Source organism: Miniopterus schreibersii (assembly GCF_964146895.1).
Source record: "Miniopterus schreibersii genome assembly, chromosome: 2".
NCBI classification, from domain to species: domain Eukaryota; kingdom Metazoa; phylum Chordata; class Mammalia; order Chiroptera; family Miniopteridae; genus Miniopterus; species Miniopterus schreibersii.
The window spans coordinates 171,815,908-171,834,979 of NC_138102.1; the positions used below are offsets into that span (position 1 = coordinate 171,815,908).

The 19,072-nt window shown below is 51.3% G+C and overlaps 1 protein-coding gene across 7 annotated transcripts in view; it reads right to left on the minus strand.

The window, feature by feature from the left end:
- Nucleotides 1-2,074: 2,074 nt before the first annotated feature.
- The window catches only part of ANKS1B (ankyrin repeat and sterile alpha motif domain containing 1B), a 694,015-nt gene continuing 677,017 nt past the window's right edge, over nucleotides 2,075-19,072 (minus strand). For 3 of the 7 annotated variants that reach the window (XM_081128690.1, XM_081128688.1, XM_081128687.1), the window contains 2 exons: nucleotides 6,586-6,753; nucleotides 2,075-3,976 (listed from right to left, as the gene is read on the minus strand). In XM_081128690.1, the coding sequence (XP_080984816.1) occupies nucleotides 3,866-3,976; nucleotides 6,586-6,753 (279 nt within the window). In that variant the 3' untranslated portion in view covers nucleotides 2,075-3,865. The remainder of the gene's footprint in view (nucleotides 3,977-6,585; nucleotides 6,754-19,072) is intronic. The other 4 variants (XM_081128691.1, XM_081128689.1, XM_081128692.1 and 1 more) reach the window with 2 other exon arrangements.

The following is a 19,072-nucleotide window of genomic DNA, read 5'->3' on the forward strand; positions in this document are numbered from 1 at the left end:
CTGCCCCATCGCATCCAGACATTATATGCACTAGCATTATTACCAAATATTCCAACAAAAAATCTGGTATGTCTTGAGAAAAATCACTTCCATGACTTATAAATGAACTAACGAGGCATAATTTTCATAGGGTTCATTTACCCAAATTTATCATAGAATATAATTTAAGAAGAAAAAAAAATTAATGGAGTAATTGAATTGAAGTCCTTTTTGGAATAATATTAGCACTCAAGGATCCCCACCCTCACGGATATGGCAATTATCAACTTGTCAGATTTCCCCCCTCCAAGAAAATTAGCTGCAAATCCCTTCTTCAGTATGTGGGCTGGCTCTCTTCTCAGATCCACTCCTCCCTGTTCCCGGCCCTGATGGGTGACTGGAGGCCACCCTGTGTAGACCGTATCAGTGGGCTCCTTGCCCTCTGGCTTCTGCCAATTCAGGAAATTCAGAATGGAAGGTGGACAGTGAGATCAGGATCAGGGTATTTTGGTTTTTGTTTTTTAAATAATCACCCACTTTGAGAGAGGTAGGGAGAAAGAGAAACATAGATGTGAGAGAGCAACATTGATTGGTTGCCTTCTGTACGTGCCCAGACCAGTGACCAAACCCGAAACCTGGGCATGTGCCTTGACCGGGAATCAAACCGGCGACCTTTCGGTGCACAGGAGGATTCTCAACCAACTGAGCCACTCCGGCTGGGCTGAAATCAGGGTATTTTAATCCCTTGCTCCCTTGCTGAGGGCCCCTGCACCTGGCCATGCCCCTCAACCTGTATGGCAGCCCCTCATTTCCCATTCCCCCTCAGACTGTCACCAGCCCAAGGATACTATTTTACCCCCTGTTACCCTACAGGCTGCCAACACCTAGGTAAGTATTTTATTTATTAACGTCTTAAATTATCCTAATTGGAGCGTGCCATCTGCTTTGTGTTGGGACCACAACTGATGCAAATAAGCATTTGATCCACAGAGATAACAAATAAGAGGATTACTGACCTTTTAGTGGGTAGCAAAGATAAGGGGCTAAAGCAGCCCAGCTGAAGCGCTGTCACCTAAATTTCCAGCCCAACCTTCCTCCAGGAAACCTGCCCTTCTGCAGGAATGTCATCCCATCGCAGGATGGTTTTAGCTCTTTGGGGTTCAAAGCCCTGGGCTTCTGCATGTCCGGCCGGAGTGCCCCGAGACTGCTTTGGTGCGTGTTTTGCAGGGTAACAGACTTGGATCCAGAAGCAGGGAGATCTTCTGAAGCCATAGGATATGGAATATGAATCACTGACCTTCCCAGTGCCTCTCTAACATGGCCCTATTATCACTCAATTCACAGCTGGCACATGTGCTTTAGGAAAAATGAAAGGATTGAATGTTGTTATGGAATATTTGTGTCCCCTCAAAATTCATATATTGAAGCCCTAACCCTCCAATGTGATGGTATTGGAAGATAGGCCTTTGGGACATAATTAGGATTAGACGGGGTTTTAAGGGTGGGGCCCTCGTGATGCATTAGTGCCCTTATAGGAAGGGACACCACCCTGGGCTCACACACACAAAGAAGAGGTCATTCCAGCTCACAGCAGGATGGCCTCTGCCTACAGCCCAAGACAAAAGGCCTTCTATGAAAACCACCTTGCCGGCTTCGACTTGGCGTTGGACTTTCCAGCCTCCAGAACTGTGAGAAATAAATTTGTCGGGTAAGTCTGTCCGCCTATCGTATTTTGTACGGCAGCCTGAGCCAAGACGAACATGCGTTTTACCCAACCTGCCATTACGTGATCCTATAAAAGCGACCCCGTTTGTGGTCCTTCCTCTTTTAGAAATCTCTGTTCTGGCAAGTCCTCCCCAAGGGCCACTTGAATATTTCCACAGAGGCAACGGGAGCATTTTGGCTGAAATTCAAGCTCTAAAGGCCACTGTATCTTTCTCAGATTGGTTGAACGTGGTGGAAAGGAGCAGATAGTCTTAATAATTCTGCCAATGAAAAGATCCCTTTAGCTGTGAAGGCTGAGAGGGCTGACCCTTTGGTTCCGCTCCCAAACGGAAAGCAGGACGCTGCTCACAGAACGATGCCAGGCACCAGTGGCTGTACAATTTCCTTTTTATTTTGTGTGCTTTTTTTTTTTATAGGATATAAATAATGACAAAAATTACAAAATTTATAACTGGAAGCCCAAGCATATTTACACATATGTTTCTGTTTCAGCAAAGCTGCTATTCACTTTGCTCCTGTACAGTTTCCTTTTGGTACCATATATGTGTTATTTTACTCTCCATTGGCTACATACATATCAACAGTGAACAGGCAAACTATGTACAAGGAACTGTTCAGTTCAAGTAATTTAATAGTGTATTAAAATTCTTCCACACTGAACTAAAACCAGACACATCTGTCAGTCTGAAATAAAATTTAGTCATCTTTCAGAACTCACCAACTGATGAATATAACTGATAATCTCAGGTTTAAAATAATATTGGTTAATAATTTTAAAAAAAGCAACATTAAGACAATCCCACAATTTATCAATATCGCTATCATGAACTTCAAAATGATTCACAATATGATCGGTTAGAACAATATACGTTAAAATGTTATTTTCTTCTATAATGATATTGGTACTGTTTATATAATTTGGTTCTACATAAATATACATTATGGTATTTATCATACAAATACTCCACAGAGACATTAAAAAAATTAAAATAGCTTAATGAAATGTAAGGAAATTTTATTTAATCAAATAGTAAGCAAACATTTATTTTTCTGTTTCAAGAAAAGAGTTTTATTACTTTGGAAGCTCTCTCTCTTTTTTTTTTCTTTTGTATTTATTTTTTTTCTAGAAAACAAATTTTTGCAATAGAACTTTATTAACACCTTTCTCAAACAAGGTTTCCATGACAGAAATCTTCACAGCAGGAGCCCTAGATTTCTTTTTTTTTAACATGTTCTTTAAAACACTGTGAAGATTTTAAAAAAACCCATCTCTGCAGGCTTATGGCTGCATCAGCACGTTGGGTTGGACGGCCGTCTGCTTGCCCGAGTCTCCTGCCCTGGGGAGAGGCGTCGGGACTTTCCCACGCCCGAGCCTGCCCTCTTGGTAGTAGCAGTAGAAATTTAGTTATTTGAAATGAAACCGGAAACATCCCTCACAACTAACCTAGTTTTCTTATCAGTGCATTAATGAAACATTCTTTTAGTAAAAATATTTAATACAAGACACGTTTTTCTGTGCATAATAAATTCCTGTTTTAAATCATTCGTAAATTTTGAATCAGTCCTTAAATGTAAAGGTTTTCTTTATCTGACATAGTTGATCACATAAAAAACCACAAATATAGAAATCGGGAGGAAGGAGTTCCTAGCAACCGTGGGGTGGTTTTGTCCTGTTGCGTGAAAGGATGCTCAGTGACAGAATGATTTTACAGATGCGTTATGGGGGTGGTTCTGTCCTGACTCTATCTTTAAAACAGCTGTCAGTGAAAAACCCAAGATTTTTATACTTTTAGGCAGTATTAGACATCCCCTGTACTTTTTTAAATTTTATTTTAAAAAAAGGTGTTATCCCCAACAACAGCAAAGCAAGTGGGGCCAAGTCATTAGAAATACCTTGGGCGGTGACAGGGAGGGGAGTCCGGAGTCAGCAAAAATCTCAACTCGTGCCTCTCAGGGGTCAGGGCTGGAAAGTCTCGGTTGCACTTTCTGTCCCTGGTGCAGAAAGAACGTCCCCGGGGAATGGCCAGTGGCCTGTCGCCTGTGACAAGGCCACGCAAACAGAGCAGTCTCCCTCCTGGGCTGGGTGGAAACGGAGGCGGGAAGGAAAGCCTGCTCCGGGCGGCTGGCGTGCAAGGCACCGCGAGGCGGGGGACCGCGGGTATCAGAAAATCGTGGTCTCATACTTGGTGTTAATGCCCCTCTTGGCTTCCTGTCCCGGCTCCACAATCCACGGCAGGTTGGCCAGAGTCTTTTGCTCAGATGGGTCGATCTGCTTTGAGAGAGGAAGGCTGATGCCTGTTAGTGGTACCTGCAGGGGTTCGCTCCTGCAGCCCCCCTCTCCCCCGCCGCCCGGCCACGCCGCGGGCAGGGTGGCTGTGAACCATTTGTTCGCTCTTTTGACCACATTTATTGCATATGGACCTCGTGTGAGGCCCTGGAGAAGGGACGGTGAGTGACACGGCCCTGCTCTTACAGGCACGTGGGTGGGAGCGGACGCGGAAACACTCGATACCGAGAAGGGAGATGGGGGGGAGGAAGGTGCTCTGTGGGGACACAGGAAAGCCGCTGACCCCACGTCGGGGAGCCAGGGGCCTTCCAGGAGGCGGTGAACCCGGTGATGCCACTCCCTGATTCTCAAGCCTCCATGGTTTCCATCACAGAATAACCCCCAGGTCCCCAAGGGGACCCACGGGGGCCCCGCCTGCCTTTCTTCACTCCAGCCACACGGGCGCCCCTGCTGCTCCCCAGCACCAAGCCCACGCCCAGGGCCTCTGCTCCGGGGGATGCCCTCCTCCAGACCCCTGCGCGCTTTGCGCCCCAACCTACTTCAGGCGGCGGCTCCAGCAGCACCTCCTCACCTGGGTGCCCTAGGGAACAGCGCCCCCGCCTGCCTGCTCGCCTCCTACTCCCGTGTAACCCTCTGCCACCCACAGCCTGTCACGTCTATTTGTTCAGGCCCCACTGCAGTGTGGGCTCGGGAAGGGGGGCTCGTCTGTCCTGTTCGCCACTGTTTCGCCCCAGCTTAGGAAAGCTCCTGGCCCAGTAACCGTGGGCACAGCTTAGGAAAGTTCCTGGCCCAGTAACCGTGGGCACAGCTTAGGAAAGCTCCTGGCGGCCCAGTAACCGTGGGCACAGCTTAGGAAAGCTCCTGGCGGCCCAGTAATCGTGGGCACAGCTTAGGAAAGCTCCTGGCGGCCCAGTAATCGTGGGCACAGCTTAGGAAAGCTCCTGGTGGCCCAGTAACCGTGGGCACAGCTTAGGAAAGCTCCTGGCCCAGTAATCGTGGGCCCAGGATAAATACCTGCTGAGTAGGTAACATGGAAACAACGAGGCACCGTCTACGCAGAAAGCTGCGGGAAAGTAAGAGTCTGCCTGGCGAAGGTAGGGGAGGGGGAACAGCATGTGCAAAGCCCCCAAGGCAGGGGAAATGGTCCGGTCAGGGCTTGTAGTGAGCTCGCAGAGGGGGAGACGGGAGGGGGGACACTGGGGGGGGGAGGCGAGCAGGACTAGGACAGGCTGAGCTGTAGAATCGTTAAGACGGGTCTAGCAGTTCACATATTCTCAGGGATCACTGAGTATTTCTCAACAATAAACAACGGGGACGGAGGGGCGCTGGGTGCGGACACCAGGTGAGGGGGGCAGGGCTTGAGGCAGCTCAGGCACATCAGTGTTACCACCGTGTGTTCCCCTAGTGCTCAGTGAAGCCTCTGGATGGATTTCTACGAGCCTGTAGGGCACCCAGCCCTTAGTGCTCTTCTGGCAGAGTCTGTGGGGACCAGAGTGACATCAGATGGAGGCACCTGCCCTGAACTGATTTACCCAGCCCACAATGAATATAAGAGCCTAAGAGAAATCACAAAAGGCTCCTGAAAATTCCTGGATATTTAACTCATACTTTTTTGTAGGGGAAGATAGACGATAAATCTCCATTTGCAAATGCTCCACAGAATTAAAAGCAGGTGATAGGCTTGAGTGTGGCAAGTGTGGCCCAGAAAAGGCCCCTTCATGGTGCTGAGACCTGAACGACAGAGTCAGCCGTGTGGAAATCAGGGGGACACTAGGCCAGGTAGAAGGATCAGGTGGGATGGAGGCCTCAGGCAGGAGTGAGCTTTGTCTTCCAGGAACAGGAAGGCCTGAGCGTCAGGGAGAAGTGCGGTGGGAAATCGGGTATTATGGAGTTGGCAGTGGTGCCAGGATCTGATCTATGGGGTTTTAAAAAAACATGTTTTTATTGATTTTTTAGAGAGAGAGAGGAAGGGAGAGGGAGAGAGAGAATCATCAATGAGAGAGAGAAACATCAATGGGTTCCCTCCTGCACGGCCCATACTAGGGATCGAGCCCACAACCCGGGCGTAGACTCTGACCGGTAATCGAACTGGTGACCTATTGGTGCCTGGGGTGACGGTCAATCCACTGAGCCACGCCGGCCGGGCTCTGGTCTATGTTTTAAGAAGCGACTCTGGGTGCGGTGTGGAGGACTGGGGTCTGTGAGGAGGTGCACTTCCGTGGGTTGGGGGGGAGCAGTGCTGGAACCTTCCCCGGATGAGAAGAGTGACAGAGGGAAGGAGAGGAGGGTGGGCGGATCTGAGATATGTTTTAGAGGTTGAGTAGATGGAAGCTGCTCATGGGTTGGACGCAGGGCCTCGGGGAAGCCAGGAATCAGGTCACTTCTAGATTTATGGCTGGAGCACCCTCACAGAACTTTCTGGGGCGCCTGCAGGTTCAGGCAGATGGTGTCCCATACTTTCCAGGAACTGGGTGAGAGGATGGCAGACACGTGCCGGGTAGAAGCCAAGGACAAGACGGAGAAGGGCAGGCCCTGATTCTAACCCGCACCCGCACCCCGAAAGGGCCCGCGGAGCCTGCATCTTTTCTACTTACCACGGACTTGCGGATGCTGACGCGGGGCTTGGGGATGGGCTTGGAGGGTTTGTTTTCAAAGCTTTCGGGGAGCGTGGAGGAATGGCCCCCTTTCCTCGCCTGCAGTGCGAGCTGGTAAGCGACTTCGAAGGCCTGTCCCAGGGTCAGAATGATTTCGTAGGCTAAATTCTGCAAGAGAAACGAGACAGCGGTTACTAGGGCCCTCTGCAGGTCGGAGGGGTCCGGGGGCTGAGGCGCCCGTGGGGGGCGTGAACCAGCGAGGCCCAGTCCGCAAATCTGCGAATGGGACACTCCAGGTCCAACTTAGAGTCCGTACGAGGCATCAGTCTCTGATGTGCACGCTTGCTTCAGCCGAGCTAAGGAGCCTACTTCCCACTGCACCCCGCGGGGAGCAGTGCGCCCCAGGTCCCTGTTCCCAGGGCCCCCACGGGCAGCTGGCTTGCTCCCCGGCCCTGGAAGGGGGTTCCTCCGGCCGGATGCTGAGTCCTGAGGGCACCACAGCCGCGTGTGACAAACCCACAGGCTCCACAGGAGCTGTTCCTCAGGAGTTCGGGTCTTTTTACCTCCAACATCTGCGATTCAGTGACCGTCTCCCCGAAACACAATCAGAGCCTAATTGGGGCGGAGGGGAGAGGCATTAGTCATGCTGGCGCGGGCCCGTCGCAGCAGCCCGCCTGCCAGCAGAGCCAATCACCCGGCTCCTGCTCCAGGCGCTCGCTCCCCCGGTGGGTCCGCCACATATTTTCCCATCAGATCAGCAGGAGACAGGAGATGGGGGGCCCCCAAGTGCCGCGCCCGAGCAGTGCCTGGGACAAGGGCTCTTTCCTTCAGACCTTCCAGCTTCCCCTCTCCCCTTCTCTTCCCCAGAGGCCCATCTCTGATTTCTGCCTCCTCGGAGAATGGCTCCACCCTGTCCTCTCTCGCTGAGAAAACGGCATTGTCGGACCCCAGAGAGGCAGGGTCTCGACAGCATCTCCGAGGTCACAGCACATTCAAACTGGCCATGGAGAGCAGGCGTGGTCTGCCCCAAGTTCGCATTCTGATGACTGTCCCCGGAACGTCTGTCCGTTGACAGTTTTTCAAAGCCACAGAAAGAGCGTTCTGCTTATGAGACCTACGCCCTCCCCCTCCCGCCACGTCCCCCCAAGTCAAGCACATGGAGCAGCTTAGTTCCCACAATTCTCAGGACTGTTCCCACGTGACGACATGCAGGTGGGAGACGCAGGGCGCCCTTCAGGGGCCACGTGGAAGGGCCCGCGGGTTTCCCGAGCCACCGGGTTTCCTATCAATGCCGGACTGACACGGACTTAGACCCGAACGGGGACAACGCCTCCGAGCGTGAGAGTGGGTGTGACAGAGGACGTGTCTTCTCTGAGCTACTTGTTGGGAAATGTCTGCCGCACACGACAGGATGTGCTCCTTGGACACGGCGAACGCTGCGCCCTGCAGCGAGCAGCGCGCTGTCCTCTGCGGGTGTCGGGCTGGTGAGAGAGCCAGGGACCAGCACAGGACAGCGGGAGGGCTGGCGGGCGGCTCTGGCCAGCCCTGCACCGGGGGCGGAGCCCGTCCAGCGCCCAGGGTCATCGGCTCCGCAGGGGGTCCCCCCGAAAGGCGGGGTGGGGCTTCTGACTTCTGTGGTTGCCACGTGAAGTCCTGGGCTCGTGGCCTCGGTCGCCTACCACGGGGACGGCCGAGGTCCACCTGTCAGGGACACGCAGCAGGTATCTGTGCTCCGGGTGGGCAACCGGACGAAGGGAATTGGCGATTCAGAGATTCTGCACCTGCAGCTTTGAGGGAGCTCGGTGAGTGTGAATTCCTTTATCATGAATCTAGAAACAAGTTCCTCAAAGTGAGAGTTACTCAAAGCTCCAGTGTCTGCACATGGAAGTCAAAGATGCTCATTTGAGCAAGTGAGACTTTTCACAGGACTATTACCAGAGGCGTGAAGGTTCTGCGAGGAGCCGGTACGAGGCTCGGCCCTTGGATTTTAATTAGTTCCTGGTGTGAGAAAGCTGCTCGGATAAAGACGCGGGGACCAGGCCGCGGGGCAGAGGCTTCCTGCCAACGGCGTCCTCCGGTCTGGCCTGCGTTCTCCTCGACGTCTTGCTTTCTGTTCTATTTTAGGACGCTTTGTAGAGTTCTTCTTTCGTGATTCTGTATTGTGAAGAACTGGACATTGTCACCTTTCCTATGCTTCCTGTCTCCTCGATGTTCGAGATGTCGGCTCTGGTAGTGAGGGAGGGCCCCTGGGCACCCAGTGCGAGGAGCTGCTGGTTGCATGCTGGGTGCTGTGCCACCAACACGCCAGGACCCTGAGGGGGACACATGCCAGTCAGATGGCACCTGGGACACAGTCTGACCCGGGGGGAAGGCTCATTTCTCCTGCTTCTCCTTAGTAACAGCCCCACGACTTAAAACGGGAAGAGAGCCCGGCCTGTGTGGCCCAGTGATGAGAGCATCAGCCCACACACTGAAGGGTCGTGGGTTTGATTCCCGGTCAGGGCCATGTCTCTGGGTTGCAGGTCCCATCCCCGGCCCCTGGTCGGGAGCATGAGGGAGGCAACCGACTGATGCGTCTCTCTCACATTGATGTTTCTCTCTCTGTCGCCCTCCCTCTCTCCCTTCCACTCTCTCTAAAAATCAGTGGAAAAAATATCCTCAGGTGAGAAGTAACAAAAACATTTAAAATAAAATTAAAATGGGAAGAGAGCTGTTACTGTAGCAGGAGACTGTACTGTGACAAGGCCGAAGACAAATATCAGGGGGGCTCAGGTGACAAGCCCTTGCTTCGTCCTTCGAGCCAGGCCGGCCAACCCCAGCGATGCTGGACGGCACTGACCAGCCCAGTGACAGTGCTGAGGAAACCTGAGAGCCCAACGAGTCTCTGCCTTCCCTGTATTGTCCTTGCCACTGTGGGGAGGCCAGAGCCTGGGACTGTGCCTGGCACACCGCGGGCACTTAGCAGATGCTGGCTGAATGAAGAGCGAAGCGACAAGGCAGAGAAATGACACTATTCAGTCGCTGCTAGAGGTAGGATACTGACTATGCCGGGAGGGCTAGGTTGGTACGAGGCATTGTGCAAACGGCACTGATCTCATTTAAGTCCTACCATAACCATCTGCGGGAGCGTATTACCCTCATTTTATAGGTACGAAAACTGAGGCTCAGAGAGGTTAAGTAACTTGCCTGGCATCACAGAGCGAGAGGGTTCCCGAGCTGCGGTATGCCTGTGACTTACAGCCCATGTTCTGAGCCCTCTGTGCGTGGCCACCTGTCTCCAGGCCGGCTGCCATGCTCCCTGCTCAGAGGGTGCGTCTGCTCCTCCATCCCCTTGAATCTCGACTCCCAGATAGCAGAACGCAGCAGGAATGAAACGCTGGGACTTCGAGATTAGACTGCAGGGAGTACGGCAGCTTCCACCTGGGCCTCTGGGAACACTTGCTCTGAGGGCAACTAGCCACAGGAGAAGGTCTGACCGCCCTGCAAGGACGTCCGAGCTGGCCCCGGGGGAGGCTGCCTGGGGGCAACAGCAGCCATCCCAGCCCAGGCTCCGCATACAGAGGGGAGGAGCCACCCTGGACATTCAAGTGCCAGGAGATGCCACATGGAGAGGGCCCAAGGCGCAGACAGATGGCGCTGTCCAGCTGTCCCAGCATCTGCAGCCATCTGAGCCACCCCAGCAGAGGCCCTGGTATTGTCGGGCAGAGCGGAACTGCTGTGTTCTGCCCAGATTCCTGACTCACAGAATTGTAAACATAATAAAATGGGTGTTGCTTTGTGCCACCAAGTTTTGGGGTGGTGTGTTAAGCAACCACAGGTCACTGGAACACCGTGCAATCCTAAACAAGGCTGCCGGACCCTCGTCCAGGCACCAGGAGGAGGCCCGTGTGTCTCAGAGCTGGGAGGAACTGGGTGCAGTCACAGGAGGCCGATCCCAGAGACGCCAGCCCCGGAGGCACCGCCCCAGCCCTGGCGCGGGGAAGTGAACCCATCCTGGTCACAGGGCACAGCAAGCACTGAGGTGTCCCTTCACACAGGCCACAAACCCAGGGCTGGAATGTCCTTTTAGGTGGCACAACCACACTCTCATGTCTAGTTACTATCTCCCAAACTCACTAACCTCGCCTCTCTCAAATGCAGAGACTCGGCCATCTCCGACCTTGGCCCCTTCTGCCCCTCCTCGCATATTGGAAAATCCTGTGTTGGCCTTTCCAGCATCAGTCTCCTTCTAGAATCACACTTATCATGGCAATTGGCCTTAAGTACCTTACATGGACCGCCAGTGAAAGACGGAGGCCCAGGTGTGTGTGGTGCTGGGTGGTTGGTGCAGGTGGGGGTGATTACTGGGAAGAGCATGCTCTGGGCCTCAGTTTCCCTATCCTGAAACGGTGAAGCAACATACACAGTACCCACCTCACTGGATTGTTCTGAGAATCACTCAGGGTGACAGTTACCTAATGACAATCTCAGCCACATTTATTATTTACTCTGCTCTACAGGGACTCTCATTTAATCCCGACAACTCCATGGGGTTACTATTATTTGTTTTGCCTGTGAGATAATTAAGCTCAGAAAGGTCAGATAACTTGCTCATGAAACCAGCACCTGGCTGAGCTGGCTGAGCTGGGCTGGAGTCCAGGTGTTCTGACTGGCCCTGCTCTTGGCCACTACACTTCAGAATCACACTTAAGATGAAAGACTTCTGCAAACTTCTGTTAAAATAACCACCACCCCACAACTTGAAAACAGTAAATCCAGAAGCTCCTGGGAGATCGATGCATCTTGGTTGGGGTAGGGTATGCAATTTGCCTGGGTCTCATGTCAGGACCAGTGGGAAGGTAGCCTCCAGGCAAAGGGTGTCCTTTGTGACTTGACATGAGCCACCAGCATGGGGATTCTCACCCTGCAGTGGCCCCGTCAGTCATGTGAGGATGATGTGAGATGCAGGCAACACTGTCCCAGCAGAGGCTCTGTGGGGTGGAGGCAGGGAGTCACAACTCAATGGGGACAACTGCCCTCCAGAGCCCTGACCTTCCCTACCCCCTCTCTCCTCCCCTTCCCCCCAGGGGTTTTAATTGGTGGATTAAGAATTGGAGGAAGCTCAGGAGCCATCCTATTTTAAGGATAGATCCGGACTGTAGTCCAGGAACCTTGTTTTTGTTATGCAAACTGGAGACTGTGTAGGCAGCTTATATTTACTGTGGGCCCCAGGACTGCAGCTGAACACCCCTGCGGGCGCAGGCTGAGCTGCTTCCCCGTGTCAGGGGCGAGGCCTTGGGGCCTGGCCCGCAGCGAGCGCCCAGGAAGTGCTCAGCGAGTGGTGGCGGGCAGAGGCGGCTTATGGAGAGACAGAGAGATGTCCCCATTGTTCTGCGTCCTAATCACAGGCTGTGCCCAGCACACTCATCGATGTGGCGTTAGAAAAACTGCAACAGAGACCATGCGAAATCTGCCCCCTAGGACAAGCTCTGACCACCAGCTAATTAACTTACATTAACTGGTGCATCACTAGGATTTTTCTGTGTTAGAAACTCTGGGTTTGAAAATTTTTGGCTCAAGGCTTCAATGGCACATTTGCAAGAATATTCATTATAGTGCTTAAAATTTTCATTAATAGGGGACTGATTAAGTACTCTACACAGAGCCTCCCAGTGGAACACTGGGCAGCCACTTAAAATGAAAATGGAGTCATTAAAAAAACTAGTGAAAAGACTGTAAGTAAAAATCTATATATAGATACAAACATGGGTGGCATCTGTCTATGTGCAGAGAAAACAGAGATACTATGTATCAGCATGTTACCAGTGGTTATCACTGAGTACTAGGACCATGGGTGATTCTTCTCTTCTTATACTTTGTATGTTTTGAACTATATTCAAATGAAGATGAAAAATTTTACAGTCATAAAAAGTAAGCTTTTCCACTTGGATAATTAAAAGCAAGAGAAAATGTTCTGGCTCAAAAGAATTGTATTTGTTCTTTGTCACCTTGGGGTTCTTGCTGGCGCCTCCTTTGCTGGCAGGAAGGGCTGGGAACTGCTTCCCAGGTGACCCCAGGCCCTGTCGCAGGTGTCACCGTGGCTCCCCTCCACGGACCAGCGGGCTGGCCGCTCCTTTGGCCGCGGATCTCGCTTAGGCGCTTCCGTTTCCAAGTTGGCTGTCAATTCTAACATCTGCTCAGCTGAGTTTCAGAACACCCAGCTCTTCTTTTATCCTGGAACTCCAGGTACTGGGCAAAGAGTGAACCCTCTGCTGTACAATTCCTCTCAAGCCCAGGTGGGAAATGCTGTCTGTGGACATTAACTTAGGGGAATGCAGTCAACCCGCCCTCGGAGCTGTGCTAGGCCTGACCCCTGCACCGAGCCAGGCCACCTGGGCCGGACCCACACTCTACTTCCTCTCACAGGGATGCTAAAGCAGCAGGAGCCATGGTGGCCACATGGCACTGCTCCCCACAGCCCCGCGACCAGCCCAGTGCCGGATGTGACCGATGATCTCACCCTCACAGCCACGTACCAGAGGAGTTATCAGCCCTATTTACAGGGGAGAAGCTCACGATCCGTGAGACGGATGAACTTGGCCAAGTTCACAAGTTCACGCAACTAGGAAAGGGCAGGGTCAGGACTCAAACCCGGATCTGACTTCAGGTTAGCCAGTGTTTTGTGCCACTGGGCTATCCTGCCTTGTTGCTTTCAGAAGTCTGCTGGGGTTCTGCCCCCCGCTTTTATTGAAGGGCCCTCTAAAGACCCATCTTGTGTTTGGGAGATTCCCTGTGTGAATGCTGCTTAAGACAATATCCCCTCATGGAGACCCAGGACAGAAAGTCCTTCTAGTCTCCCTGAAGTTCTGTTTTCTGAGAGGGTGGAGTATACTCAACAACGACAAAAAAGTCAAGCATGTAATGACCGTATTTCCCTCGTTGCCTTGACCTCCAGGAAGCTGAGAGCCGGCTTTGCGGCCCAGCTTCAGTGAGGATGTAGACCTCTCTGTGGTCTGCAAGTCCGTGTTAAAATCTTCCCCTTGGTGTCAGTCTTTCTCTTAGTCTGTGTTTTCCCTGATTCACACCTGTGTGCCTATATTTTCAGGTTTCTCATTCCTCTCTGTGCAGGCTGCCTTGACTCCTTATGGAAGGAGGCACAGCACTAACGGTGCCCGTCTGTTCACGGAAGCATTGATCGACAGCTAACCTGGTCTAACCCGTTACTGCCAACATTGCTGAGAAGCTACATCAGACACAAGCCTCCATGTCACCTGGTGAAAGTGACAAAAAGGGAAGTGAGCCGGGAGGGGAGGGGAGGGGACACCCAGGGAAAGGGCCCTGCCGGGAGGCTGCTGGTTACAAGTAGACCATCCTGACCTGTCTACCGGCACTTTCCATTGGATGAAAAAATCCACCACTACGTTATAGTGAGTAGAAGTGAAGGAACAAATAAGTGTGTTAGTTCCACAGACTTGGAAAGCTACAGGCCCAAACCTGGCTCTTCTCTGGCCTTCCAGGGGTCGGCAGAGGCTATGCCTACCCACACGTGAAGGGGGCGCAGACACAGACACTCAAGGCAGGAGCTGAGTCTGTGCAGGGAAGCGCTGAGCGGGGTGGAGATGCCAGTGGCGTCATGAGCGGCCTCGGAGGTTGCTACACCTGTGCTGGTGAATAAAGACCAGGCCTAGACCACCTGCCTGCGCTGAATCCACCATGGGCTACCTGCCTATGGCACCCATCACTGCCCCCGGGGAGATGGCCCTGAGAAGGGGGTCTGGTCCAGGTGACCTGGCCACCCTGGGAGCTCCCGGAGCCTCTGATTCGAAGCTGTTGTCTGTTTTTCACCCAGCCGACTAGGGGTGTAGTTTAGAGATGTGTGTACAGTGGGCACCGTGTTCCACAGCAGCACATGACACGAAGGCCAGACCGCAGGGCTCAACAATCCGCCCGTCAGTGCTCGAGGTGCAATGAGCAAGGGTCTGGCTTTCATCTCAGGCGATGGCCTCGTTGCAACAGTCACCCCAGAAACTACTCCAAACGGCCAAGTATCTTGCCTATTCTAAAATGGCCCATACTGGCAACACACCGTTCGGACATCTCTCCCCTCTGCCTGGTGCGTGCTGCTCATCCTGAAGGCTCGGCTGGGGCATTCTATGTGCCAGGAGCTTTCTCTGCACCCCTTCGCCCCCTCCCCAGGCCCAGCCAGGCGCCGTCCTCGGGAGGCTCCGCAGCACCTTGGGCACACAGCTCGGCTTGCTGCGTGGTGTTAGGATTTTCTCTTTATAGGTCCAGCTCTGCCAGGTGCCTGGGCTCCTTGAGGGCTCTAATGACATTTGACTTTGCATCTCTAGGGCTGAGGTGCTCCACAAATGTTTGTTGGAGGAATTGAGAAAAGAAAGCTGCCTGGTAGGCCCCTGAGATAAGAGGACTTGCACCTTAAGGATAAGAGTGACTGTAAATGGCCAGAGTCATTTCTTTCCTTCTATCTTCTCTCCCACAGGCAACTTTGGATGAACAAATGCAGGCAACGCTGCTGGGCTGGGGGCCTGAAGACAAAGGAGAGTGGTTTTTGTTTTGTTTTTAAAACAAAATTTTTTTTAAAATTGATTTTTAGAGAGAGGAAGGGAGAGAGAAACTTTGATGTAAGAGAGGAACATCGATCGGTTGCCTGCTGCATGCATTCTGCGTGGGGATCGAACCCGCAACCTGGGTATGTGCCCTGAGGGGGAACTGAACCTACCCCCCTCTGGTGCATACGACGCGCCCACGGATTGAGCCACCTGGCCAGGGCGAGAGGGTTTTCGATCTGGGCCCTCTGCAAGGTCTCCGGAATGAAGCCCCCCTTCTCCTTTGGCTGTTTGGCGTGTCCTTGTTTTTTAGGACTAGGGTAAGCATCGTCTACCACTCGCTTCACCCACGTCTTGAGGCAAAAATAACTGAGAATATTCTGGGCATAGTCACAGAATTCATTGACATCTCCTTAGCTCTACCTAGAGTTAGTTCTCTCAAAGGCAAGCCAGAAGTTAATCTTGATAGATTATAGAAATAAATACTGCCCAATCACAGGTCTTCGGCATTTAGACATAAATATTAGGCGTTCTGCTAAGATGCTGATCTGGTCCAGAGCAGACATGCACGTGGCCAAAATACACATCGCTGCTGCTTTCTTTCCCCCTTCCTTCCTTCCTTCCTTCCTTCCTTCCTTCCTTCCTTCCTTCCTTCCTTCCTTCCTTCCTTCCTTCCTTCCTCCCTCCCTCCCTCCCTCCCTCCCTCCCTCCCTCCCTCCCTCCCTCCCTTCCCCTTCCTCCTCTTCCTTCCCCTTCCTCCTCTCCTCTTTCTGTTCACATCTGAGATAGCTTCTTTAGGGCTAATTTCAGGTAACTAAAAGAATCATGAAATTAACATTGCCCCCCAATTATAATGGGGGTACACGTAGAAAAATTTGAAAATACATAAAGAAGAAAATAAAAAATCACATGTAAAATCCTACCGCTGGGATACGGTAGTGGGATTCTGGTGTATATCTGGTGCGATATTCTGGTGTATTTTCTTTTTTACGCTTGTATATATCCACAAGTACTTTTATATGCTATACGAGTATTTACGTATGTGAATTTATAAATAAAACGAGAACCAGGCTTTAGGTGCAGTTTCGTAAGTTGCTTTTCCACAAGACGTTAAGTCGTGAGTGGTTTCTGCGTGCCATTAAATGTTCTGCAAAAACTGGGTTTTTAGAGGTGGCAGAACAGCCACCGTATCTGCTAAGGGTTAATGTCATGCTTCACATCGGGTCCACGAGGGCCCGTCGGCTCAGCGAGACTCGGGCAGGAGGCTGGGTCCCGCTCACTAGAGCATGACCTGCTTTCTTGTCTCACTCCAGGCTCTCTGTGGAGGGCGCCCACCTGTGCTCCACGCTCACCTGTCCTCATGGAACCACAGCCTCAGGTGGCCGGACAGCACCCATCCTGGGGGCACTGGCTCCGGAGGGCAGAAGGGAAACATGACCTAACGATTTTAGTCCTGTTCTTGTCAGGGATTTGGGAAAAGGGTGTGCAGAGGAGAGATCTGCTAGAGCTCAACCTCGCCCCATCCTTCAAAAGTCAAAGCTACGGCCAGCCCTTCACCAGCTTGTGCAAGCGCGCTTATCAAAACCAAGCTCTTCTCGCCCTGGTCGGTTTGGCTCAGTGGTTAGAGCATCAGCCCGTGGACGGAAGGGTCTCAGGTTCGATTCTGGCCAAGGGCACGGACCTCAGTTGCAGGCTCGATCCCTGGCCCCGGTCAGGGCATGTGCAGGAGGCAATGGAAAAAACATCCTCAGGTGAGGACCGAAAAAAACAAACCAAAACCCAAATCCTTCTCACTGTAACCCTTATTGCTGAAAATCTTTCTCAAATGGACAAGGCCATTTCCTCGGTTTAGTAAACACAGTAAATATAAATGACTTTTTCTTGCTTTATTGCAGATGCCTATCTAATGCCCCGAGCTCATCACTCCAAAGTGAATTAATGAGCTGTTGTGCCTCCAACTAACCACATGTTGACACTCAGCTTCCAAGCCCGAGGGCCTCCTCTGGGAGCCCCAGCCCTGCCGGGTGCTGGACAACTCCAGGATATAGTGGATATGACTTTATTTCAACTGCTGGTTATGTCCCCACTTCTCTTACTGAACTATGAGCTCCTGGAGAGCAGGAACCTGGGCCTGCCTCGTGGTAGGCACTCAATAAATGTGTTTTATAGGGACTTTGACTTTTTTTCCCTTTGACTTCACTGCCACAGCAAATATATATTGTAAACCCAAAACTGGGGCATAAATCCTCAGGAGGGGGTCTGACAAGAAGGAGCACAGCCACCCCCGTAACTGCTGTCCCGTCCTCAGCATTAGGACGGGCTGGACTGTGCGCTGGAGATGGGCATGGGCCATGCCACAGGACCCCTATGACAGCCACAGGCGGCGGACGCTACTGGTGCTTTAGAGACTGCAGGTGAGGAAACCGAGGCTTAGAGGCATTCCTGCCCAAATAATGAAGCTAAGGAGTGACCTGGGGCTGAAAACCAGGCTGATTCTAAAGGTCATGCCCCTAAACACAACACTTGAGCTTGTTATTTGGGAGGGGCTACAATAAATACATGTATGAATGCTACAAAACAATCTGTAAAAAAAAATTCAAAGTGCCTACTTCTGTCTAACTTTACAAAAAAGGGGATCAATTTAAGGCACTTATAACATCCATTCCTCCCATCCCTTCCCTCCAAAATAGGAACAAGAAAAAAGGGACTATGAGTCTCTGATATCCACCCATTTTTGGCTTTATGGCTTGGTTTATTCACAGTGATTTATGCTAATGGAGAGGAAAAGTAGGTAAATGCAGCCCAGTAGTGATGATTTATTTATTTTTGGTGGGGGCGGGGACAGTGGTGGAGGACCATGGTGCTGGGGTGCTGCCTTTTAAGTGCAATCAGAGCCATTTACTGATTTTGGGGAGCAGGATGCCTTCTGCAGAGGCCAGGGAGGGCTTCTATTTTACCTGTAGTTGCTACTTTGTAACCGGGAGACTGACCAGGGCCAAGTGTTACAGTTTAATCTTAAGGATTCTATGCACTTTAGCATTTTCTTATATTGCAATGTACTTTCGTAATAAAGTCAAATAGGCTGAGGGCCCCTTTCAGGTGGAGACAATGAGAGACAGAATGAAAGAGACCACCTAGCTCCATGTACACAAAGTTAGTTGTCAGAGGTCAACTAACATGAACAACAACGAAAGTTCTTTTGCATCTTCAAGGTCTCACTTTGTGGACAACCTCTGCAACATAAGCCATAGATACTTCTTGTCAGGAACCTCAAACTACCCCATGGGAATAATCTCAGATTTAAGAAAGAGTGAAATGGGTGTAGGGGGTCAAAAGGCACAAACTTCCAGTTATAAGACAATACGTTCTGGGGACATGCTGGGCAAAGTGGTGTGACAATCGTTAACAATACTGTGTTGCATATTTGAAAGTTGCTAAAAGAGCAGATCTTAAAGTTCTCATCACAGGGAACAAAATTTGCAACTATGTGAGGTGAGGGATGTTAACTGATTGTGGTGATCATTTCGAAATATACACACATTAAATCATTACGCTGTATACCTAAAACGAATACAATGTTCGATGTCAATTATGTCTCAGTAAAACTGCAAAAAGAATAAAGAGCTCAGGAATTTTAATTTCATTAAACTGATACGGAAACCAAGACGGAAATTTGTAGCAGAGCCCAAGTCAGAAATTGGCAGAGGTCTCACTGAACGTGAGACTGTGGTTGACTATAGTCAACTCGAGTCCTCTCTTCTTTGGCTTGCTGCTACTTTTTGATGGTCGACTACTATAAAATGTCTGCTGACCATGCTTTCCTGCATTTTGCCATTTCTCTTTCTCCAGTTTAGATCCTTTCATGGCCCACATTCAGCCAAGAAAGCACAGGAAAGGAAGCTTCCCACCAGCATCATGGCTGCGACATCCCTTCCACATTC